General features: G+C 36.0%; 1 protein-coding gene across 8 annotated transcripts in view; it reads right to left on the bottom strand.

Annotated features, from left to right (window-relative positions):
- Positions 1–138: 138 nt before the first annotated feature.
- Positions 139–27,394, bottom strand: part of LOC118742311 (potassium/sodium hyperpolarization-activated cyclic nucleotide-gated channel 2) — a 238,860-nt gene continuing 211,604 nt past the window's right edge. For 7 of the 8 annotated variants that reach the window (XM_036474288.1, XM_036474292.1, XM_036474293.1 and 4 more), the window contains 2 exons: positions 4,955–5,271; positions 1,396–1,610 (listed from right to left, as the gene is read on the bottom strand). In XM_036474288.1, the coding sequence (XP_036330181.1) occupies positions 1,475–1,610; positions 4,955–5,271 (453 nt within the window). In that variant the 3' untranslated portion in view covers positions 1,396–1,474. Of the gene's footprint in view, positions 1,611–4,954; positions 5,272–27,394 lie in introns of all 8 variants that reach the window. The other variant, XM_036474287.1, reaches the window with a different exon arrangement.

Raw genomic sequence — 27,394 nt, 5'->3', positions numbered from 1 at the left:
TTTTTTGAAGTTTCATAAATTGTGAGTATTATCATCGGCCGTGCCACAGCTCTTACTGCCAATATATGGTTACTATGTTTAAGGGCCATACATCATGGATCATAAAATTTTGGATGCTGTATAAATAAAAGATTGTGGTTTTCGTTTCAAGGCAAACGTTGTCCTTCTGGTTTTATTAGTTTACGTGTAATAAAATACTAAGATACTCAATAATTTGTCTCATTGTCTCATTTGATCGTTTTAAACTGTTCCAGCACGTGCACTATCATGTGTTTCTATTTGCTTGCTCAACACTCCACCTTCATTTTTATGAGTACTTCTCTCAGATCTTAGTTTAAACAAATACAACTTGCAATTTTTCGATTCAACTAAAAAAATATAACAGCTTGCTATAAAAAGACAAAAATTCTCTATATTCCATGTACTGTACTATATGTATGTAAGTATGTACTGTTTTTGTTGCTTTTGGTTTCAGGTAAGTGTATATGTATGCATGTTAGTTGCTTTGGTTGGTTTGCTTGTATTGTAAGTATGTTCGTTTTAGTTAGGTAGTATTGTTTTTGTATTCAGTATGCATGTCGCTAGTCGATCGCATTGTTTTTTATTTATTTTTTTAATTTAATTTTTCTTTGTTTTATTTTCGTTTTTTTGTGTTTTTTTTTGCTCAGGTTGCGTTAGAACTACTATATATTTCATTGTGTAAATTAATTTAACTTATAATTTTTGTTCGGCTCTAACAGTAATAATCATCGCATTGTTATTCAATAGCAATGCAGCGTGTTATAATTAACATGCAATTTTCTTTTGTTTGTTTGGTATGGTAAGGTTCTTTATGTTTTTTTTTTGTTATAGGTATCATACTAAGTTTCATGTTTATCTTCAAAATTTTTTTATTTCTATAGTGTTGCTTTGAAGTCTCTTCGAGTCGCCATCGTCGTCGTTTTTATGCTTAAATAACCTGTACACTAGCGAGTGATTTATACAATACATATATATATACATATATATGTATATATTTTTTTTGGTTCTCATTATTTCACTACATTTTATTTAATTATAATTATCATGGGTTTCATACTCGAATTAATATGTATTAAGTTTTTTATGCGGTATGTATGAATTTTGTATGTAGTAGAGTTAGTTCACCAGTTTTCAAATTTCGATTCTTATTATTAAAGTCATCACAGTTAGCGGAGCTGAAATTATGATTAATTGCTGAGGACATTAGTTGTTTTATTACGAGTACGAGTACACGTATACAATATGTTTAAGTGTGTGTCTTTGTATGGTCATTCACGTAGTATGGTTTTATGCATCATGTACATACATACATTCATATGTACATATGTCTGTACATCCTTCCGATGATTTATCATATTGTTGCTCGTCGTGATCGTACTATATAAGGGATATGCAATAGTTGCAATTGCATTTTTTGTTCTTGCTATATACCTATCTGCTCCAGGCTTCAGTGTCATGGAGTATTGCCCTCAAAGAGCGCACGGAACTCGCCGCTACGTGGTCGAGGTAGCCCTTCCCTTATCGTTTGCACCGGTCCCATGAAACTCGACTCTGAGCCATGAAGCAAATTTTCCTTGATATCCATGTCACTGCAAATAGAATTGAAGGAAACCATGTTAGCATACATATGTTCGGCAACGAAACAAAAGTTATCATTCATCTTCATACACAAAGAAAACATTATCTAATAAACAAGGCTGACAAATATGAGCCTATTATTTTGAAAGTGGTCTTGTCATTTCAACAGTATGCGAAAGTCGTTGATTGTTAATTAGAAACTGGAGTAAGTCCAAAAAATAGCTTATTACAGTGGTCGTCCAGTATAACGAATGATATAATGTGTAGGTTCATACTCTATCCCGCTGGCCGCTGTGGTGTAGTGGTAAGCAGTGCGCGCTTTCACTCATCAGCACCTGGGTTCAAGCCGTGGTCAAAGCAACATCGCAAACAATATAGAAAAAAGGGTTTTTCTTAACAGCGATCGTCCTTCGGCAGGCAATGGCAAACCTCCGAGTATATTTCTGCCATGAAAAACAGCTTCTCATAAAAATACAATCGCCGTTCGGAGTCGGTGTAAACCTGTAGGTCCCTCCGCTTTGTGTGACAACATCAAGGCGCACGCCACAAGTCGGAGGAGAAGCTCGGCCAAACGCTAACATATGTGTAAGCGCCAATCTGCTATTATTATTATACGCTATATCCAAAAGTACGTTATATCGAATTCGAATCGAAAAATTTTATTATGAGAATTCAGTAAAATCAGTCTATATATTACATATGAACCCCATATTCCAATTTTCCTTAATGTGTGTGTTTTTTTTTTAAATTTGTTCACCTAATAAATAACAAACGTTTACGCGACAGAGGTATTTTTCTAGTTCAATAAACGCCACCACTTGTAAGAAGCTATTCTTTTGAACTGACGGTAATTCCACGTACGCAAAAATCATGCAAAATCATGTCATTCAAGCACATAAAGTAGACAAGCGTTCGTTATATAGGCATTCGTTATACTGGACGACCACTGTAGTTATAGAAATCAGTCAACACTGATGGCAACCCTTTCCTAACTGAAAGCGCACCTACAAGCAAAGAACCAGTAGCTATTTTGTCGTTATATGGAATTTATTTAGTTTCCTTTGAAGGTGATCTTGATCGTATGAACATGCTTAAAAATCTTGCAGTCCGAAAAATCATTTATAAATTTTACCACTATGTCAACTTATAGTACACTGGTCCAATTTTTGTATGGGGGAAACATTTTAATCCTAGAAAATGGAGCACCCCCTTAATTTTTTCCTTTTGGTATTTGTAATATCTATGCCAACTTTAAATTCTCTACTGTAACCAATACAGGGTGCTCAATGACCTTGAAATGCGCTACTGCATTGCTGTGAAACCGGCAAAAATACTGGCGATTTTTATAAAAAACTAGTGTTGCCATGACAACTGAAGCTTGTGATATTTTTTTAGATAATTTAAATTTGAAATGTTCTTAGGTTGCTGAACCAATTGTTTGATTAATATATGTGGGTCATTCCATTGAAAACAGGTAAACGACATGTTTTTAAATATGCCCTAATTATCTCTATTTCACTAGTAACCTCTTTTTAAATGACTACATCTGTTGAAAAGTATTAAAAAATCAGAAGAAGGAGAATTTGTCTATGGAGACTTTTATTTTATGCATAATTACTTTACACCAGTCAAAACTTTCAACCAGTTACAACTTTAAATATTTTTTACCATTTCTATGAAGATTATGTAAACCTCATTTTCATTGAGAACGAAAGCATATAATTCATGTTTTACAACATATCGTTTGTGAAGATTACGTGTTTTGGCTAAAATTCATCTTTGAGTGCGCAAGGGTAAAACAGGGATCTTTCCAGTGTCCCAATAGTCACATTCATTTAAATGATAGTTACATAAAACTAGGAAATCGTTCGGTATTTTTGTTAAAGCAATTTTATACATTAGTTATCGTTTTATGTTAAAAAATATCTTTCGCTGTTGTATAAGTTCCGACGACATAGCTTAAATTCACAATTGATCACATTCTGGAGTAAAATGTCCCACCAGTCACAATGGAATGGCCCATGTACACAATACTTCTAGAGGAAAATATGAGCATCATGAGCATTCTCTGAATTTAGACTTAGTAATGTAAAGTTTGGTACCAGCACCTCTTTCGTCAAGAGGAAAAATTTGGGAAGGCGCCCATGTCCTATCTCGGGAAACAATTTTTTGGACCACTCTAATATATCACCGTGTAATAGCGTTAGAAGGATATTGCAATTTTCTTCTCCGGACGAGTAAATGTTAGCTATAAATTTAGAAAACTTTCAACTGGATCAAGGACATTAAAATTAATTAAGGCTTAATATATAATATTCTGTGTGAATTTTTAAATAAATTTTATGTTTTCAATAAAGTTCATATTTTATTGCATTTTCATTATTCGTATATTGGTTATTAAGTTGATTTTGAAAATGATCTACGTCCTTCAGTGCGATAAAATAGCAGAGAGATAATAAATTTTTATTATTCAAAACCATAAAAAGCAGAAAAAAGATATACCACTATAGAAAAAGATTTCGTAATTTACGCAAACACAATCCCTTAATTATCTTCTAACAAAAAAATGCCTCTTTCAAGATAATGGGCTCATATAAGCACACAAAAATTGATTTTAAGCGCTATAAGCTCGATAAATAAACAAAATATGCTCTTAAATATGCTAAGTCGATGAAGTTTTATTTAATTTTACAGTATAAAATTACATGCTTTTTTAAATCATAATTCGAAAAACTTCTTTCCACATTCGTATACATGCTAATGTAGTTTGACAAAATTTAAATAAAATTAATTCGGTTGGGGGTACTTGGGTAAACCTTGACTAGTAGTTGTGGAGTCGACAAATAATATATATTTCATATTAGCAATTGGATATAAATATGCCAGGGTTTTTGGCCGAAACATTTTCAAGTGTTTTTTGTTTTTTAATATCTACACAGTGGCGGCCATAAAAAAATAAAATATAAAACGCTTTTTTCTAATGGCGGTCGCCCTCGGCAAATAATGGCAAACCTCCGAGGGTATTATGCACAAGTTTGCTTGTTCTCTAGTTAAAACTTTAGTTTATAACTTATGTCGATAAAGGCTGGTTTTCAGTATGTCAAAATCAGTGGCATTTGTCGTCAAATAAGTGAAAACACATTGTCAAATGGGAGCAAAAAGCGGTTTGTCCATTGATTTGGATCAGGATAGGTCTTTAGTCGTGTACATGCGCTGCGAAATCGGCTATCTGTCAATTGCTGGCCCATAATATCATCAGTAAAAGTATGGATGTCTCCTTTATCCAGTTGTGTCAAAATTTGCCGTCAAATTTTGGCGTCAAAATATGACATAGTGAAAACCAGTCTTAACTTACTCGTCTTTGCAGTCGTCTGCCTCGGCAGCTAAGGCATTAACCACTGCTGTGATGGTGTTTGATTCTGGATTACTGATTTGTTCATCCTTTTGTTGCATAATATTTGGATTTTTCCCAATTTTGTTTAAACGCTCTGCAGCAACTGTTTCCATAGTTTTCCTCATTAATGGATATTGGTCCAAAACGCAATTAAAGTGATCTACACTTAAAGAAAATAAATTGCAATAGGTTTCCGCACGCACACTGGCCACTCGCCTTGCATTCGTCAACAGGCAAATCTCACCAAAATACGAGCCATCGGAAAGTGAAGTCGCAACCTAAAAATTAAAATTAGTTTTTATTTTAAGATTGATAATTTTATATGAAAACGATAAATGTCTATATATAGGTAACGCACTTTAGTCTAGAAAAACATATTTTTGTCATTAGGATAAAAGCTGATGTTGCCGTTACCAATTTAAATTGGAGTTTTCTTTAGGTATCTATACATGTGTGTATTAGGGTGCCCATCGAAAATGCTTTTTTTTTTTAAATTTCAAGACCCTATCCCCTAATTTTACTAGTTTTTTGAGAAATATTATTGCCTATTTTTATAGATTTTTGGAAGGTCATTTAGAGGTCGCGACCTGTCCATTTAAGTCAGAAAATACGATCTTGTAGATTCATGAGATTTTGAATGACTATTTTTGATTCGATTTCAAAGATCGAATATGATCTGAGAAGAGGTATAAAATAATCTATTGTCGGACTTGGCTTGTTGGGATTTTTTATCGGGTAAAATAAAAAAAACCCATATTTCTCTTAAGTTCCACAATTTCAAAATATGTAGTACTATCTAAAATTAAATCTATTTTTAAATAATCGGATAGCTCATTTATTGCAATCGCCTAATAATAGTTCAAGTTAGGCGACTTTTCTTAAATACGGCCCTGAATTTATACTTAGGGGATTCCCTTAACCCATTAGTGCATAAGGTCCCTTTAAAGGGACGGTCAGCTTTTGCTCTCTTACTCTCCCATGTTGCAATACAGATCTCATGTAAGTTGATGGTATAGTTTTTGACATTACACCAAACCAGTTTGTGATTGATTGCAGTGCAGTAAACTTTAAATTGTGTGATTTTTTTTGCGAAATATGGAACAACAACTAAAAAAAAATATCAGAACACGTGGGAGGTAAGTAAATGTGAATAACAAATAAATACAGGTGAAATTATTTAACAATTTTAAATGCAATTATCTTAAATTTATTGTAATAAACAAATTTAAGTTGTTGTGAGTGATAAAAATATTGTAATTTGTGAATAATACCGTTATTTATCCAACGTCCCTTATAAGGGACGCTATGCAGACAGGACAGTTAACAATAATATTTTATTACAACAATAATATTTTATTACAGACTAACAGTAGCTGAAATACTGGAAGAGATCGAAGCTTTTGATGGTCAGTTGCAAGAACTTAACATTTTTGCAATCCCACCATTGGAGGAAAATGAGACCGACCAGGATTCGGACGGTAGTGATGACGAACACGAGGCGAACTTGGATCATCTCGGCCCGAAATTATTGACTGCGGAAGGCGAGATCCAAGACGAATTCGATGACTGGAGTGACAGTGACGATGAGCCACTGGCTAAATACAGAAAAACCGTCAGTTCGAGTGTGCGTGCGGGAAATGCCTTGCGTTGGCGAAAAGTGGACCCGGTGTACGACATTCAAACGGAATGCGAAACAATACCGCCGAGTGCCGAAGCTCAAGCCGCCAGATCGCCTACTGATTTCTTTGAGCTACTTTTTTCTGAAGGCATTATAAATTTTTGTGTTGAGCAGACAAATTTATATGCTCTTCAGAAAAATGTTGACCTGAGAATGAGTATGGATGAGGCGAGAGTTTTTATTGGCGGTATTTTGATGTCGGGGTACGCAAAATACCCCAACAAACGTTTGTATTCGTCGGAGAAATCTGATTCGCCAAGATTGCTAGCGAACAGCATGAGGCTGAATCGATTTGAGAAAATTCTAAATAATTTCCATCTGAATGACAACACGCAAGCCCAGGGTACCGATCGGCTTTACAAAATTAGGCCACTAATTACTCCCCTGAACGAGGCGTTTCTAAAGCATGGTGGAATGGACGAGAATCTCTCCATTGATGAGAGCATGATACCGTATTATGGTAGGCACTATGCTAAACAATATATCCGTGGTAAGCCCATTCGATTTGGATTCAAAAACTGGGCTCTGAATTCCAGCGATGGATATATGCTTCAGTTCGATGTGTATATGGGCAAAAATGCAGAGAGCGTCCCGCAAGGATATGGAGTAGGAGGTGACAAAGTGGTTGATCTCCTCACGAAAGCAAATGTACCACACCATAAGGGATTCAAGGTAAGAAATGAAATGTTCGTCATATGATATTACAATAATAATATAATTTACATTACAGCTTTTCATCGACAACTATTTTACGTCCGTGAAACTGTTGCGCAATTTGGCCAGTATGGGGATTTGTCCAATAGCCGCCATGAAAAAGGAGCAGCGAGGATCCAGCGATTTTCGTTTTACTGACGATGGCAAGATTCTCGTTGTAAGATGGAAAGATAATAATGTGGTGACCATTGGCTCCAACTTTGATACCAACGATATCGGGACGTGCAAGCGCTACGCGAGAGGGCAAGGTGCGATACAGATACCACAGCCGAAACTTCTTCAGCGCTATAATCAAGGCATGGGAGGCGTTGATAAAATGGACCAGATGGTGGCTGTGTACCGGTCTAGAATTAGACAGCGTAAGTGGTGGTGGCCCATATTTGCATATTTGTTGGACGCATCGATCGTAAACGCATGGATCCTTATGCGGAAAGTTCATCCGAAAGACCCAAATTGTGGCACTCTGCTAATTTTTCGCAGGTACATAGCCAATTCGTATCTAGAGAGATACGGAATGCCGTCCTCAAGAGGATCGAGTAGAACCAGCATCAACCCTGATGCGCGCTACGATGGAAAAAACCATATGATTGAGTACTCGAATACGGATAAGAGATGTGCCTATTGCGGAAAGAAGTCTAACTTTTTATGTACTAAGTGCGAGAAAGGGCTTCATCCGAAAGAATGCTTCAAGCAATATCACACTTCAAATGCCCATACTGCATAGTGTCCCTTATAAGGGACGGTCCCCAAAACCCCCAAAACACATTTTTTTTAATAAATCGAATTAAAACTACTTTATTAGACTTATTTCAATGCATAATGATAAAAAAAGGTAAGTATAGCGCCAGGGAACTTCATGCACTAATGGGTTAAACTCGTAAAGTCTTAAACCGTGTAAAACTCGTAAGTTTACGAGGTTTTTATGGGAACGCGCCCTTTGTGAAAAGGCGTAAATGGGTTTGACAGATTAACCAGGATTTTGTGAAGCAATTTTTGTTTCGTAGTATTTCCCATAACATGCGAAGTCGTTTGTGCATAAAATTTGCCTCGTAAATTTACGAGGGGCTCGTAAATAGAGCTCCATACAAATTTTGACAGTTCTTTTACGAGGCTCGTCAATTTACGAGCCTTACGAGGTTTACGAGGCTTTCACGAGTTTAAGAGAGGACCCCTACTGTTTATGTACCGGACTTTCAGATTTTTTGAGCAGTGTGGCTGAGGAATTCATTAATATTTATTCAAAATTGATGTATACAATCGCTTTTTAGCAAAGAAGTTGTTTTTGAAGAAATTTTAGGAAAATGGGGGTGGAACCGCCCACTTTTATCACATATGTATGTGTATCTCAAAAACCAATTGACCGATCTCAACCAAATTTGATACACACATTGCGGTTAGGCTTCTTATGCGCCACATTGAAAATTTTTATTTATTTGTATTTATTTTATTTGAAAATCGAATAAAAACTACGGTGGAGCCCGCAACGTAACGGTAATTTACAAAAACTCAAACATAGCTATTTCAAGACGGTACTTAAGGAAGCTAAGCACAATGTGTATACCAAATTCAGTCGAGATCGGTCAAACAGGTTTTGAGAGGCATATATCATACAAGTGGGCGGTGCCACCGCCATTTTCCTTTCTTGAAAAACCACTTCTTTGCTAAAGAGCGATTGTATATATATATATTAGTATTGATGAATTCCCTAGCCACAATGCTAAAAAAATTTAAAATTCCGGTATATAAACAATATAAATTCAGGGCCGTATTTAAGAAAAGTCGCCTAACTTTGACAATTTTTAAGCGATTGCAATAAATAACTTATCAGACTATTTAAAAATAGATTTAACTTTAGATAGTACTACATATTTTGAAATTGTGGAAATAATCGAAGGCCAAAATTTAAAAAATTAAGAGAAATATGTTTTATTTTTTATTTTTATTTTACCCGATAAAAAAACCCAAGAAGCCAAGTCCGACAATTGGTAATTATATACCATCTTAAAGGCCAATATATCCTCTTCTGAGATCATATTCGATATTTGAAATGGAATCAAACATAACCATTCATAAACTCATAAATCTACAAAATCGTGTTTTCTGACCTAAATCGACAGGTCGCGTCTTCTAAACGGCCTTCAAAAAATCTATAAAAATTGGCAATAATATTTCTCATAAAACCGAATAAAATTAGGCGTAGGGTCTTGAAATTTCCAAAAATAAACATTTCGATGGGCACCCTAGTGTTTATGTCAGGGTTGTGCACTTACACAAGTTATCACATTTTTTACACTTACATTGTAAATAATTGTAAAATATTGTACAATATTGTAAACTATTGTAAACAATTGTAAAATATTGTAAACAATTGTAAATTATATAATGCAACTCTGATTGTCAGCAAACCAGCTGATTTCTATTTTATTTATTGGGTTGTTCGTCGCGTTTTAAATAAAAATGACTTCAGCCGGTGCTCCAACAAGAAATATTTGGAAAGATCTGAACTTTCAAGTTCAAAAGGATGGAAAAAAATATACGGCTCTGTGTCTGTTTTGCAAAAAAACAGTCTCAAATATAGCAACACAGAGACTTAAACAGCATCGGCATGTGCAATATGTATCTGCAAACATGTACATACAACTTAATTTTTCTCGATCGCTATTTTCTAGAAAACGTTGCAACTTAAACATTGATGATTTAGATGATGAGTGCACAATAATATATGAACCAGAGCACTTTGACAGCAGTCAATTTATGGAGCTAGAAAATTCTGGATCTTCGGTCATGGATACGTCCAGCGACAATATAACTATTATAACAACTGAATTAACTCCAGCTGCAGCAACATCATCATCGCAATCAACAACGCCAACGGGATCAGCTTCATTCTCATCAATGTCGACGGAAAACTTTAAAATACCACCAAAAGCAGCATCGAAGAAAAAGCAAGGCGGCATTAAAAACTTTTTTGACAAAATAAGCTGTAAAGAGGAGGATGAACTTAATTCTTTTGTAGCAAGATTTTTTTACGGATGCAACATACCTTTGAACGTAATAGATGCACCACCCTTCAGAGAGTTAATCAGAAAACTAAGACCGTCCTATGAACCCAAAATGCCCGGTAGAAAAGCGCTGTCCACAACACTGCTAGATAAGGAGTACGAAAAACACATAAGGTCTGCGAAAGAAGATGTTGATCGTCATTCTGTAATTCTTATTGATGGATGGAGGAATACTGCTAGCAATACCAAAACGGTGGTTACTATGCTCCATAACATTAATGGCATACAACTTTTTTTAGAAGCTTTTGACGTATCGGGCGAGCAGGAGACGGCAGATAAACTCTCTGAGATCGTGGAAGTGTCTATAACAAGAGCTAAAGAACTTAATGACACACAAGTTTTTGCTGTAGTGTCGGATAATGCTGCAAACATGTTGAAAATGGGTAGAGGTGTAGATATTTGGCACTGCAATTGCAGTGCACATGTTGCTAATTTGCTAGCTAAAAACATCGTAGACAAAGAACTTGCCTGGAAAGTGACAATAGTTTTAAAAGAGTTCCGCCGCACCGATCTGGGGAAATGTATTTTGTTAAAAGGTGGCACAAAAATTAAAATCCTTGCTGAAACACGTTGGTGTTCGCATCGAGACAGCTTTGCTTGTTTAAAAAAAAAATCTGTACATAATGCGAAGTATAGTTGCCGAAACTGATACCAGTGGAAAAAAAATTAAACAGGAAGTAAAAAATTTGTTGTTTGATGACGTTTTCGAGGAAGATGTAGGAAAAATGATTTCTTTGCTTAATCCAATTTGTGAATTGTTGAATAAAGTGCAGGCAACGTCTACATCGATTGCTGATGGGGTTTATTTATGGCTTTCTCTTGAACTTCCCGAAGATCAAACACTGAAGGCATTTTTCCAAAAGCGAATTTCACAAGCTTTGAATATATATGCATTGTCTGCATATTATCTACATCCTTATTATGACAGGAAGCTTTTAAATGCAGAAAACACTGCAGATATCACTGACTTCTTGTTTAGTTATTTGGATGGAGACGCTCTACAAGAACTCGATTTATTTTCGAACCAAAAATTTTACATTGGAGTTCTACTATCAAAAAATTTGAATAAAGATGCTAATTTGTTTTGGATAATGGCTTCGTTGAAGTGTCCAAACCTGGCCAAAACAGCTGCACAGCTGCTAAGTATACCAGCTTCTTCAGCCCAAATTGAAAGACTTTTTTCAAATTGGTCCTACATACATTCGGACATTCGCAACAGACTTTCTTTTGAAAGATCAAAAAAGTTAGTAGCTATATACTACAAAATGAAAATAAACAACACCGAGGTAACTGAGGAAGAATCTGATTCTGAACTATGTTAATGTATGTGTGTAAATTTAAGTACGTATACATACACGCATATATACATACACGCATATATACATACATATGTGTGTATCCCAAAATGTTTCTAAATAAAAATAACTTGAATAAAATTGTTTACGTTAATTTATAAAAAAAAAATTAAAATTATTTACTTACTTACCAATAATTACATCGTTTATAATTATTTACAATAATTTACAATTACTTATAATTGTTTACAATTCTTTACAAATGTACATTATTTACACCAAAAATATGACCGTGTAAATATTTACATTATTTACAAATAAATAATTATTGTAAATAACGTAAATATTTTACAGGCACAACCCTGGTTTATGTATGTACGGGGTGGTCCCAAAAGTACCCGGCCGAACCTAGAGATGGCGGTAATTGTTTGAAAAATATCACTGTGTTAAAAAGTACACAATCTATAAAGCATATGTTTCAAGTTTGAAGACGCCACGTTGTTTAGTACAGGCTTTCCCAAAGTGGCTGTTGTGCCGCGAGCTATGCCTGGGGTGCCGCTGGTGCCTAGAGTATACTAGTGGTGCGAGTAAATTATGTAAACTTCCCATACACAACGCAAGCGGTGTGATCAAACTTCAACATGGCGGCCAGAAAATCAAAAAAATTGGATTTTTATTAAAATTGCTTTCAACTTCTCTACAAACTCCATACACAACACAAATGGCTTGCAGAAAAGGGATATTTCGCTTGGTTTGTCAAGCCACTTGTGTGGTGTATTTCGCTCTTATGCGTAGTTCCCCAGTACGTTTTGTCAACTAAAAATTTAATCAGAACTTTTTCAGAAATATAGCCGAAAACGTACCTTTTTCACAACCATTTTCGGTACTTTTGCAGACCTAATCCGATTTTCATCCACTTTTCTTAGCGTTTCCGGATTACATTTCGGATTTTTTGCTGGCTGGGCTGTTCTCGTAACAAGCGCAGCACCTTCGCCCACGTTTTTATGTTACTTGTTCTTTGGAACTTCACAATCACACTGTGAAAGGGCGAATCAACACGATTTTGGAGGCAGTGTAAGACGAACTTATAAAAAGTTTGAAAACTTGTGAATTTTTTAGTTTGCAACTTGACGAAAGTACCGGCGTAGTGGGACTTAATGTTCTTCTCGTGTTAGTGAGGTACCCATTCGCAATGCAAATCGAAGAAGAACTTTTGATGAGCGAAGTACTTGAGACTTATGCATATAATCTGGCACACATATGCGCATAATAATTTTACCCTTACAGACCGCAGTAATGCGGATAAAGGAGCCGCAAGGTGGTGGGTTCGAGTCCCACGGCCAGTAGAATATCCATTTATTTCGTTTTCATTCTTTTTTTATAAGTTCAATATTTTTTTACGTTGCTTTCAGTTAGTTGTTGTTGACTTTTTAATAAAATTCAACTATAAGAATTTAAATTAACTAATAGTAAAATATTAAATGTTATATAAAATAAAGTAAATTAAATAAAATAAAGTAAAATTAAAAATATAAATAAAAAATAAATAAAATAAATAATAAAAACAAAAAATTTGTTCGCTATCGCTCCAACCTAGGATCGAACCTGGTAGCTACAGGCTCGTAGCCAGTAAACTTTTACTACTCGGCTACCGCGGACGCGAAACTCACCTGCCTTGTTTGCTTACTTGTTTAAAAGACAACAGCTGGCCGTTTTTACCAGTGTTGTCATCGAAAATTCCTCTGATCAGAGTAAATTCCCAAAAATTTCGTGCATTTGTTTGGCTGCTTATGCGCATTTGAAAGAGGAAAATGCATGAGTTAAAGCAAATAAAGGCTGTTTATGCAAATAAACGAGGCCGTTTGTCAACCGTATTACACCACTAGCGACGAAATTTTTAGAGCTATCGACAAATCTGTACAGAAAATAGTTTGAAATGGAGCAAGTGTGCGGATTAGGCATGTTAATTTTTCGGCTTTTTCCGATCCCGGGATTTTCGGGATGGCATTCTCACAATCCCGGGATCCAGGCATTAGTTCCGGGATTTAGATATTCATTACTTTTCAACAACTTGAATCGAAAAAAGTGCTTTTATATTGTTTGAAAAGCTCTCCTACCATGAAATAAATAATAATAAATGGATTTGAAACCTACTTTTTTTATTTAAAGAGGCGTTTTTATTTTTCTCTCTGACCGCAGGATTTATTTTGAAGGACTTTGTAATTTCAAAGATATGATTAATTCCAAAAATTGTTAAAAAAATTCAATGCAATGTAGAATAAAAATATGGGTAAAAAATGCAATATGAAATTTCTTTAGAATTAAAAATATTTAACGAAATATTTAGGACGAATAGGTAATTTTGAAGCTGACAAAGCTAGAAGAACGGAATTCGAGGATGTTATCGAGTTTATGTAAGCCCTTAACATATAATTTTTCAAAAACAAATACTCCGAAATTTCAAGGATAAAACTTTCAAATGACATTTTCAATATTTACCAGCCCTTGAAACTTGCATCTGTTTGAATTCTACAGGATTTCCTCTTTAATTGTATACCCGTACTTCTCTGAGAACATTTCTCTGAATTTTTTTAAATCATTTTTGAATTACTGATGTCAGAGTGAAAAACTAAAAACGCAATTTTAATATATTTGGCCCATGGTTTCGGGAATATATTGATATTTCTGTTTAAAATTTACTATCTCGCGGTGTTATGTGTATAATGAGCTACACATTTATAAAAAAATATTAATTATTAAATAAAAAAAGAAATATAACCAATACTGGTCAAGAAAAAGAGTTTATATTATTGCCATCAGTGCAAATTACAAATCCCGAAAATTCTTGGCAAGTACTCCCGGGATTTTCGAGACCTTAAATAGTGCGGATATTTGCAGTGGTGGAGCAGCCGCAGTGGTTGGAAAAACGAAAGGAGCGATGTCTAGGATGAAGCAAGAGGCAGAAAACGCCTCGAGAACTGACTGTATGATCCCTCGGTATTCCCTGGCAACTAGGAAGATGAACAAAGTAAATCAGAAAAACTTCGAAGTTAACGCTAAGAAAATTGATAAAAGTTATTTTCTTAGCGTTAACGTGCGTTACCTGCGTTAAATTGGAAGGTTTAGAAACAACCATTGTCGAATATTTTCCAAACATTGACTCTGAGGATGTCTACAGCTGGATAACAAACCCGTTTCATATGACCCGAAAAGTAAATCTACTGGAATGACAAATTAAGCTTCAGAAATCTTTCTGGACATCAGTGAAGACAGCCCTTTGAATATTAAATACTACGAAGGGAGCCAAAAGAGTTCTGGATGCAAGTGTATGTAGAAAACACTGCTGTTGGCAAGATTGGATTTAAAATAGTAGTGACTTTACATTTCTATGTGAGACTGCATTTTCAAAAAAATTTTACATAAAAAAAACAAATACACCAGCAAGCTTTCAGCGTTAAATGATTTCAGGGTAAAATTGTCAAAGGTCCCAATAAATTTAAAGAAAATAATGAAATCATCAAAACAATTTCAGTCCTCAAATTAAAGCTAAAGGAGCATAAAGGTACTGGCCCAATGCAGGCTTGCGTTGCTTTCTTCGCTCCGAGAAGTGTCAAAAATTATTTGGAATATATTAAAATGTATAAAGGCTGGCCAAATGGCAGCTTTTCTGCACTTGCTTTAAGCACCTCAAAGTTTGAAATAGGCAAATGTTTTATTTGAAAGCGTTTTGTAGGCTTTTGACAAAGAGGCATGTTCCTGTTCAAAATACATAAATTCAAACAAAAATTTGCTTACTTAGAGCGTGTGTGAATCGGTAACAAAGTTCGCGTCGAGTAAATTTTTGACAACTATGAGGTGAATTAAATTTCAGTAGCTCATGAGGCTAGTGAAATTTTTGACAAATGCATAGAAAATTTTGACAATCCCAAAGATTGTTTATATGTGTAATTTTTCGTTAAATAAAGCTTAAATAGATGAATTGCAATCAACGATGGTAGATGCTTTCTTAAAATATTCATTTCACTTCAATTTGTAATATTTTATTCCAAATAAATCTGCGGTTATCAAAAATTTACTGCTGTCAAAAAATATTTCATGTCACACAGCAGATTGGCAAAACTGTCTCACCATATTAAACATATTATTCAACAGCTTTCCCCATAGAACTTTGTTATCGATTCACACACGCCCTTAATTAAAAAAAAGCAATTCGAAATGAAATTTAACATATCGTTATATTATAGTAAAAAATTGCAAATCTCACTTTTACAAAAGTTGCGTTCGATAACAAAATTAGCCAACACCAGCCAACAATTAAAATGAAGAGAGTAAGCGAAAATTCTCTCCCAAAGAGATGAAAAAGCAAAAAAGTAAACGAACAGGAAATTAGCCATTACTTGCAAAAACCGGAAGAAGAAAACACACCAGCTCACTTTGTTTATGTTTTAATTGTAAACAAACTGAAATTCATGTTGCCTCCATAGAAGAAAAAAGGAAAGTGAACGTTCAATGTTCGCCAGGAACATTTCTAGAAGTAAAAACTAGTTGGCGCTATCATAAAGTCATATAGCAGGCAGCCAAAAAGCATATAAATACCAAAACTCGGAAAATGCAATTTTGTTTGTTTACAAAAATTACAACCATATGTTTTGTGATCATATGTTTTCGTGTTGGATAATTTTTGCTGACTAAAATTTTGCCAGTACAAAATGAACGCTTCTCTTGCATCAAAATGAACGCTTGCTCTCTCAATTTTTGTGTGTTGGATAATTTTTTGTCGTTATCGAACGCCATCCAGTAAAAATTTGGGAAAACTATTACAAATTTTTGACTTGTCGAACGCACCTAAATTTTACACGAGAGGAAAAAACTTCTTATAGCTCTTTTCTTCAAGTAAATCCGATTTTTAAGTTATAGTTTTTTTAGTAAATGTAGATATACATATGCATGTATCATTATTACCACTTCTTTTAAATACAAAAATTTTTTCGCATTAACTTATAAATAAATCTGAAAGTTTTTGATACATCTTCTAGAGTTTTCTAGGATAATAATAATTAATGTTAAGGGAACAGACACTGACTTTTCAACCAGAAAGCTGGTTACTTTGACAGCGTTTCAAGCCGCCATTCGGCCAAACAAGTTTTCAAATTAAATCAAAGCAAACTAAAGTCAGCAAAGGCACGCAAAGCAAGCCTGCATTGGGCCAGCGCCTTAAAGGTTGCATTGTGTTTTCTCGTTTTCGTAGACATTTGAAGAGTAGGGGTGCCGCGAAATTTTTTAAGCACAACAAGGGTGGCGGCGTGAAAAAAGTTGGGAACCGCTGAGGTTAGTTAATGCTTGGCAGCCGTCAAGAGTGAACGTTTTCAGTGAATTTGTGAAAATGGGTAAAATTGGTCATCGTTATGTGATACAATACTTTTATTTGAAAGGCCTCAGCCCATCCAATATAAAATCTGAAATAGATTCTACTTTGGGCGGGTCTGCTCCTTCGTCTAAAACAGTAAAATATTGGGTAGCAGAGTTTAAACGCGGCCGTACGAGCTGCCAAGACTGCCAAGACGAGCATCGCAGTGGTCGATCAAATGAGGTGACGACTCAGGTGACGGTAATGGATGATCGTCGAGTGAAAGTGCGCGAGCTAGCAGATATAGTAGGCATTTCAAAAAGTACGGTACATCGCTTATTATCTGAAGATTTGGAAATGAGAAAGCTGTGTCGAAGATGGGTGCCGCATTTGCTCACACTCGACCAAAAATAATGTCGTAGAGAGGTTTATATTTGGTGTTGAGTCAATTAATGAAGTAATGTTTGAATTGCTACCTCATGCACCTTATTCGGCAGATTTAGCCCCCTCGGACTATCTTCTGTTCCCCAACTTCAAAAAATGGCTCCGTGGTCAAAGATTTTCTAACGATGAAGAAATGATATCGGCAGTTAATGGCTATTATGATGAGCAAGACAGTTCTTATTATAAAAAAGGTATCAAACTTATTGATCATCGCTGGGAAAAGTGTTTGTTGGTGGCAGAGACGAAAAGCGTAATCAAGAAAAACATGTTTAAGTACAATGGCCTTTATTCAAAGACTAAATATGTTATAGAAAAATGTGAAAATGCAAAGAGAAGAAAATCTTGATGCAGAGTTGCATTATAGGGTACGATCTATTCGTGTTGTAAGTTCGAACTGATTACTTTTTCATCACACTTCCGCAACACGAGTAGGTCGTCTACATACAATGTGCATTAAGACCTAAAAGTTTTACAAATTTTTCATGTTTGATTTGGTTCAAATTCTTTGTAAGCACATCAGCAATCATCTAACTTGTACAAATATATTCAATTTCAATTAAATTATTTTTCAGTGCTTCTCTAACAAAATGGTACTTAATATCTATATGTTTACTTCGTGAATGGTAAACCGGGTTTTTCGCCAACTGCTGCGCGCTCAAATTGTCGCTGTAAACTCTAATTGGGGTCACCGGAGCCACTTACGCCAATATCTGCCATTAAACGTCGTAGATATACTGCTTCTTTCACAGCCGTTGCTAACGCGATGTATTCTGCCTCTGTGCTGCTGAGGGCTACGCTGCTCGGACGTTTGCTCTCGCACGATATTGAACTACCGCCCAAGAAGAATACATACCCTGTGTATGACTTGCGGTCGATGATATTGCTGCCCCAATCGGCATCCACAAACCCTTCGATACGCTTGCCCGTATGACGGTACACCAACTTGTAGTCTTTAGTCATTGCCAGATATCGTAAAATACGTTTGATACCTGATTTATGCTCTTTGTGTGGATTTTGATTTCGCTGTGCCAGTTTCGAGATTGAATGAAATATATCTATCCTTGTGCAAATAGCGAGATACATTAATGCACCGACTGCTGATTGGTACTTTGTAACATCGGCTTTAATACACGTGTCACTAGTGCACCCAATTTGAAACCCCACGTATAAAGGTGTCTTCGCTGCTCGACAACTGGTCATGTTATACTTTTCTAAAATCTCTCTTATATACAACGCTTCCCCGACTGTGATGCTTCCTGTCTCGCCGTCTCTGGTGATCTTCATCCCCCAAAAAATACGAGATGGGACCTTTATCGACACATTCGAAGCTCCTTGAAATTCGTGCTTTGATCGCAAGAAGATCCGTTTTGTTTTGGCAACTGACGATCAAGTCATCTACGTATACAGCTATGAGACATAAATTACCATGATGACTCATTTTGTACAGGCAGCGCTCATTAGTGCACGCCTCGAAACCGATTTTCTTCAAAACTTCGTCCAACTTATGGTTCCACACTCTTCCGGATTGTTTCAGCCCATATATCGCCTTATTGAGCTTCAACACTCGCTCAGGAAACCGCTTGTCGATAAACTTTTCAGGTTGCTTCATATATACCACGTCGGTGAGCTCGCTGTTGAGATATGCGCTACAAGCATCCATCTGATGAGTGTACATTTTGAGCTCTGCCGCTAGCGCCAACACCATGCGAATAGTGGTGTATCGCACCACTGGAGAAAATGTCTCAGTGCAATTCACACCAAATTTCTGGCTGCAGCCCTTTGCGACTAAACGAGCCTTAAAACGCTCCACGTCGCCATTCTGGTCATGCTTGACCGCAAAAACCCATTTGGACCCGATCGCCTTCTCATTAGTTGGTAAGTCCACTAACTGCCATGTTTTGTTTTTCACAAGAGCGTAGTACTCAACTGTCATCGCCTTCGCCCACTCATTCGAATATTTGGTGCTTTCAGCCTCGGCAACAGTTTGCGGGATTTTAATTTCACCATTACATTTTGCACCATATTCACAGTATTGTACACTTTACGTGGGCGTCCCGGTTTTCCACTGCGTACAAACTTCGGCCTTCCTCGTCCAATATGCGCAGGGGACTCTTCCGGAATTGGAGATTTGCAAAAACTTTCTTGGTAATCGCTCCCGGAATCGCTCGAAGCCTTCGCCTCTTCAAACTCATCATCGCTGTCGTCTGATTCTGCTTCACTCAATGACTCAGAAAGCTTCTCTTTAGTAGTATATTCATTATTTTTAGCAGATAGCATGTCGGGAAAATCTACTATTTCACTCTTTTTGAATGGCAAACACGTAACATCACGTTTCTCCACTACCATGCGCTGCTCAGAATCATATAACCGGTACGCTTTCGACGTTAGTGAATAAACTACCATAGCATACTTTTTATACCCGAGCGCACTTGTGCACAAGGGTATTATAACTTTGTTCACATAACGGTTGTTTGTAACAGGCAAAACGAATCGAGATAGATATAGACAAATGTATACATAAATGATCAGAATGAAAAGAGAAATCGATTAAGCGGTGACTATCTGTCTGTCCGTCCGTCCGTCCGTCCGTCTGTGCACACGATAACTCGAGTAAAAGTTGAGATATCTTAACGAAACTTTGTATGTGCATTTCCTTCGGGCGTAGGACGGATGTTATTGAAAATAGGCAAAATCGGACAATAACCACGCCTACCTCCCATATAACGGTAATTTTCCGAAATACGAAAACTGCGATGTTTTAGTAACTACTGAAGATTATTCACTCAAAATTGATATTTACAAAAATTTTTAGACGAAAAATAAGAATATTATAAATTTTTGAAAAATGGGCGTAGCCACGCCCACTTATGGATACATGTGTATATTTTGGTAACCGCTGCACCAATTTCGTCCAAACTTGGCACAGTTGGCAAAATTTTTAAAATCGGACAATAACCACGCCTCCCATATAACGGTAATTTGGAGAAATACGAAATCTTCGATAAATCAGTAAATATTAGGGCAAATTTACTCAAAATTGAGGCTTGCAACAATTCTTTACCAAGAAATACGTTTATGATAAAATTTTGGAAAATGGGCGTGGCACCGCCCACTTATGATCACATATATGTATCTCGGTAACCGTTCTACCAATTTGTACCAAACTCGGTATGATTATTGTGCTTGCCACATAGAAGCAAAACGTTGCAAATTATTGGAATCAGATTAAAATTACGACCACTTTTCATATAACGGCAAATTTCAGAAATGCTTGAAACTTCAATATTTCGAAATTTAAGGACGCTAATTTACTCAAAATTGATACACACCGGCTTACCATGTAGCGGTACCTGCGCCGGGTATTTAATGTTCGGCTCCGCTCGAACTTAGACTTTCTTACTTGTTACCTTTCGGCTTGAATTTACTATTGTTGATTTTATTTAACGCGATAGCTTCTGAGCCGAATACTCTCAAAAAATTCACAACTGGTTTTCACCCAGACCAAGCTTCGTAAGGTGTCATATTGTTCAATGCCTTTGTAGGCGATCTGTTTCGCAAAACCACCGCAGTAGCAACTGCCTCTGCCCATAAAAATTCGTGCCACTTCCACTATAGTACGGTTTGCTCTCTCGGAAACCCCGTTTTGTTGCGGCGTGTACGGCACCGTCAACTGCCGTTTTATGACACACTCACTCAAAAATTTATCAAAATCATTGTTGACGAATTCACGTCCTTTGTCGCTACGGATTGTCTTAATTCTTTTTTCAGTTTGTCGTTCTACTAAACTATTTTAAATTTCTCCAAAACTTCTTCTTTAGATTTAAGAAAACTATGAAAACTAAGAAATAACGCGCGCCAACCAGGGACTTTGTACGAAACGGACCACACTCATCTGTGTGCACTAATTCTAAAATGTCTTTTGCTCGATATTCCGTGCTCTTCGGAAAAGGCCTCACACTCATTTTGCATCTTGCACATCTTTCACAAGCAATATCTTTATTAAATGTCACTTTGTCGATTCTGCGAACCATGTCTATATTCACTAATTCCTGCAGGCTACCGTAATTCAAATGTTCATATCGTTCATGCCTTTTCATTTGCAGCGTAAAAACACTTGCTGCTATCGCATCGGAACACAAAAAGTTTGTTTAACTTCAAGGCTTTTAAAATAACATCATTTTCTTTCATTATTTCAGCGCAATTTTCATCGAACTTGAGTCCATTTTCTACAGCTCTAGCGACAGACATAAAGTTACCGTACATATTTGGCACAAACAAAACATTGTGGAGAATAATGTCACTCTCTTGGGACTTCACACGCACTTCTCCCACACCTTCTGAGGAAAGATAATTGTTTCCAGCTAAGCAAATTTTTTCTTTATGCTCTTTGAGTGAAACAAACATATTTCGGTTACTGCACATATGCGCTGTCGCTCCGCTGTCGAGAAGCCAGATCGAGTCGTCGAACACCTCAGCGTCCGCTGCTGCTAACATGGTAAACGAATGCTCATTTCTTTTCGCTGCCTTATAATCGTTCCTATTGGACTTCGTGTTGCAGTTCGCAGCGTAATGACCGCGCTGCCCGCACTTAAAGCATTTGACATTTTGCATATTTTTAATCTTCCTATGCGTTGAATTTTCCCCTTTTTCTGCATTCTTTGGCCATGATGCAATAATACAAGGTGTTATCGGTTGGCAACTTCTCGCTCTAATTCCGCCATATTGACTGCCATAGGTGAGACAGTTAGTCTGTTCCAATAGCAGTCCGGTTTACAGGATTTAGTCAGAACTTACAGGAAGTCGTTCCTATTGACATAAAACCTGTAAATAGGAACACTATTGAGAGAGTAACTGGGCAACTGTTCCTAGTCAGAAGTTACAGGATTTAGTCTTCGATTGGTTTAAAATTTTTTCATGGGTTCTATACGTGAAATAAGCTAACACGTGTTCGAGCAATTTTTTCGCTTTTTTTCTTTGGAGTAACTTTCTGTCAAAGTTTGCATTTGTTCTTGATTCTGACTAATCATGTACTTCTTCAAATCCTTAAATTTCGGGTTCTGCCCATCGTAGAGGCTTCATCTTAACGTCGTTTTAAAGCTAAAGATAAGAAGATTAAGGGTGTCTGAAAGCATAAAATAAACGATGTTTCTACTCTGAAAAAATACCTGTCGAGCAGATATGTAATGAAAGTGATAGATTTTTTTCGCCATCCATGATAAAAAACATAATAAAGTAGAACGGTACTCTCATTTTGTTGCCCAAGACTTTTAAGTTTGCCTTCATTCTCATTTCATATGTATAAAATTGAGAATAACAAGTCAGAAAGTCTAAGTTTGGGCGGAGCCGAACATTAAATACCCAGCGCAAGTATTAAATATATGTTTTATGTGTATGAATTTGAGGTAAACTAGCATCCATAAATTTAATTTTAGTCCGATTCCACAATTTTCAACGGTTTTCTTTTATGTGGCAAGCACAATAACGGTTAACGAGATACATATATGTGATCATAAGTCGGCGGTGCCACGCCCATTTTCCAAAATTTTATCATAAACGTATTTCCTGGTAAAGAATTGTTGCAACCATCAATTTTGAATAAATTAGCTTTAATATTTACTGATTTATCGAGGATTTCGTATTTCTCGAAATTACCGTTATATGGGATGTGGGCGTGGTTATTGTCCGATTTTACAATTTGTTATGCTGTACCAGGGTCTACAACTGTGCCAAGTTTGGAAGAAATTGGTGCAGAGGTTACCAAGATATACACATGTAACTATAAGTGGGCGTGGCTACGCCCATTTCATATTCTTATTTTTCGTCTAAAAATTATTCTAAATGTCAATTTTGAGTGAATTATCATAAGTAGTTACTAAAATATCGCAGTTTTCGTATTGCTGAAAATTACCGTTATATGGGAGGTAGGCGTGGTTATTGTCCGATTTCGCCCATTTTCAATACCGTCCGTCCTACGCCCAAAAGAAGTGCATGTACCAAATTTCGTTAAGATATCTAAATTTTTTCTCGAGTTATCGTGTGCTCAGACGGACGGACGGACGGACAGACAGTCACCGCTTAATCGATTTCTCTTTTCATTCTGATCATTTATGTATACATTTGTCAATATCTATCTCGATTCCTTTTGCCTGTTACAAACAACCGTTATGTGAACAAAGTTATAATACCCTTGTGCACAAGTGCGCTCGGGTATAAAAAAATGGAGTTATTAAAAATGTTTTTTGTTTGAGATTGAAAATGGTAATATGTGTGTGGGTTTTAAATTTAAAAACTCTATTGTATGCAAACGTCAAAAATGCTAAAAGTTTCTCTCAGCGGTTCTCCCTTACTATATACTATATTTTTATCATGATGCCATCAATAAGAATTAAAGGGCTGTTTACATACGACTTTTCCTTCGCTTTGCTTCAGAGTTCCGCTTTGGCAGATAAGTTCAATACATCATTTTATATGAGTCTTGCTAAATAAAATGCGGGGAAAGCAAAGCGAAGCATAATCGTAGGCAACTCTCAACTTTTGTGCGCTTTGGCAATCAGCTGTTTATATGTATCTTTTCTCGCGCGCTTGCATTTGAAATTAAAGACAAAAATAAGGTAACTATGAATTATTATTGCTAGCATTAATGCATATTATTATATTGTTATCTATTTTACACAAGTAAAATATAGAGGAAAAGGAGAACGCGGAAGCCGTCAAAGATTTTATTGTAGCATACCTCCACGGTGCAGCGAACAAAGGTGGCGCCCTCAGTGGTACCGCTACTTTGGTTTTGCCGATTTTGACACTTGTGGTAACTTGTAAATAAACCTTTGTTTACAAACCAGCGAAAGAGAAATTTGAATTATAAGTGAAAAATCAGTTTAAATTGTGTTAATTTGCAATTTGTGAGTGATTTTTGAGTTGAAGACTGCGTAAAAGCTAATACAATGAAGTGATGTGTGTTAAATTGCGACAGCCGTCAAGATGCAAGAAGCGTAGATGCCAGTGTAGCGCTGGAACAAATCGCTGCATTTTGTGTCCATAGGGCACCGCAAAGCCGTTCTCGAAATGTTTCTTTATTATTACATTAACAGCATTTCCCCACAATGATTTTGCTTCTGCTCCAAGCAGCCTTCATTAGCAAGTTAACCAATCAATCCCGCTGAGATGCTGCCGCAGTTTTCTGCAGCAGCCTTAATTGCAAAGCAATGGAGTGCACTAATACGTTTGCTGAAGCAGCCTCAATTGCAAAGCAATGGAGTGCACTAAAATATTCGCTGTTCTCTAATAGATTAGGTGAAAAATGCAATATTTTCGCATTTAGCAAAATTAAAACACGTTTTTCGCTGCAAAGTGAACTGCTTTGGCAGTTTCAACTCGTTCTTCTTTTCGCTCTATTCTTTGTTTACTTGTGGTACACAAATGTCAACGCCCAGGACGGCGCAATCTTGTATTCTATCATTCTTGGCATACCTCTACGCTTCATGCTTTGTTGTCAAAGTTCGAACTGTCAAGCAAAGCGAGGAAAATCGTATGTTATTAATATGCCTCATACAAATTCATGGGCGAGTGAGTTTATCGTTAAAATAATGTAAATACCGTTAGCGCTCTTGAGTTTTTGAGAGCATATTTTGATGGCTATAGATTCAACTACAAGTAACTAGTCGATAGTGGCAATGCTAATTTTGGTTTAAATTTATTTGCGTTTGGTTTATTTTATTTGCGCTTGGGTGAAAATAATTTATGTTCGGTTAAACTTAATGTGCGTTTGGGTTAAATTGATTTGTGTTTGAGTCACATTAATTTGCGTTTTGTTTAATTTAATTTTGGTTTAAATAAATGTGCGAATGCTATACAAGTTGTTTTTGCTAAAAAGAGGTAAACAGTCAGAACTCTTATATACATACATACATACATAAGTATGTGTAGGGGTGTTATTGTTGTTATTTATTTGTTTGAAAATGGTTCTGTTTTGTACATATTTCTACTTTGTACTTTGTGTTATGTTGTGAGTTCTTTCAAGAAGAAAATTTTTGATTTGATTGTGAAATTTCATGAAGAATTATTTGGTCGTTAAAATAAAATATTTTGAATTATTAAAAGTAAAATCATTAATACCTGGAATTGTGATACTACAATCAATACAAAGCAACTTTAATTGCAAAAAATTTTTTCCACAAATATATGTAGAAGCAAGGCAAAAGCGAAGATGCGTTTATAGACCTAAGGCCAGTACATCTGCACATGGAATTTGAACTACAAAAGGGAAAGGAACAATGTCCCTTAGGTTCTGAAGATCTGCTGGGTAAACTTAATAGGCCAGTACGATTTTTATCTGCTAAATAACTTATTTCCATTCTGTGCTACCGCATATGATCGACAGCGTTATTCTGTAATACTCGAAAATGATTCTATAAGCGACCATTTAAATAGTATAGATTTTGGCAATACTGAACGGTCACAGTTTAAACTAAGGGAAAGCGAAAAAGACAATCGTTTAAGGAAATTTGGAAAATCTCAATGAACCCAGAATAATCTCCATCAATTAAAAACATCTATAGCACGTGTTCCAGGGATTGAGTTTATTGTCACAGTTGTCATATTGAAGCAACAAAAGTCAGAGGTGCAAACAGCTACAACATCATCGTTTTCTTCTTCTTTATTGTAACCGCGTAACAGATTTTGGCCGAACGGCACGCCAGTAATTTCAAAATCATCGTCTGGCGCAGGCCTTCCCAAATTTGTTCACCGCGGCACCCTTGTTGTGCTACTTAAAAAAATTTCGCGGCACCCCTACTCTTAAAAAAATTACGAAAACAAGAAAACTCAATGCAAACTTTATGCTCCTTTAGCTTTAGAGTGAGGACTGAAATCCTTGTGATGATTTCATTATTTCCTTTAATGCCGATTTCGTTTCTATCGAAAATGCAACCTTCTCTTTGCCCTCTACGCACCAACACTAAGAAGAGGGCGATGAGAAGGCAACATTTTTTGTAGAAACGAAAACACCATAATGCCGAATTTCCACTAGGCATTGAAATGACAAAAAATTTATGCCATTTAAAAAAATGCCATGTGGAAATGAATTTAATGATAATTTTTTTAATGTAATGACACAATATTCTTTTAATGCCTGACTTTGTCATTTGTCATTTTTGCCATTTAACGCCTAGTGGAAATCCAGCATAAGTTTATTGGGAGCTTTGAATTTTACCCTGAAATTATTTGACGCTTAAAGCTTGGTGTATTTGCTTTTTAACCGACTTCCAAAAAAGGAGGAGGTTAATAGTTCGTCGGAATATTATTATTATTTTTTTTTATGTATGTTACCGCGTAACTTTGGAGCACGTCAACCAATTTCGATAATTCTTTTTGCATCGGAAAGGTAGTGTCTCAGAGGTGGTCCCATACTAATCTGGTTAAGATCCGATCAGTGGATCATGGTATATATATATAAATTTTTTTTTTATAATAGAGGTGAAGTCGGTTTTTTTTGCTAAAAATTACTTGTTATGTAAGCATTTGTTGAAAATGCAGTCTCACATAGAAATGTAAAAGTAAAAGTTACTAATATTTTTATTGCGATCTTGCCAACAGCAGTGTTTTCTGCCTACACTTGCATCAAGAACTCTCGTGCCTCCCTTTGTAGTATTAAATGTTCATAGTGCTGTCTTCACTGATGTCCAGAAGGTTTTAAACAGCTTAAATTGACTTCCCAGTGTCTTTTCGGGTCACATGAAAACGGGTTTGTTATCCAGCTGTAGGCATCCTCAGAGTCAATGTTGGGAAACTATTCGACAATGGTTCAGTACGTTGGTACTTTCGTCAAGTTGCAAACTAAAAAATTCACAAGTTTTCAAACTT

This window comes from Rhagoletis pomonella, unplaced genomic scaffold, assembly GCF_013731165.1.
Source record: "Rhagoletis pomonella isolate Grant_MI unplaced genomic scaffold, Rhpom_1.0 Rhpom_scaffold_00007, whole genome shotgun sequence".
Lineage (NCBI taxonomy): Eukaryota > Metazoa > Arthropoda > Insecta > Diptera > Tephritidae > Rhagoletis > Rhagoletis pomonella.
This window is presented reverse-complemented; position numbering and strand designations above follow the sequence as displayed.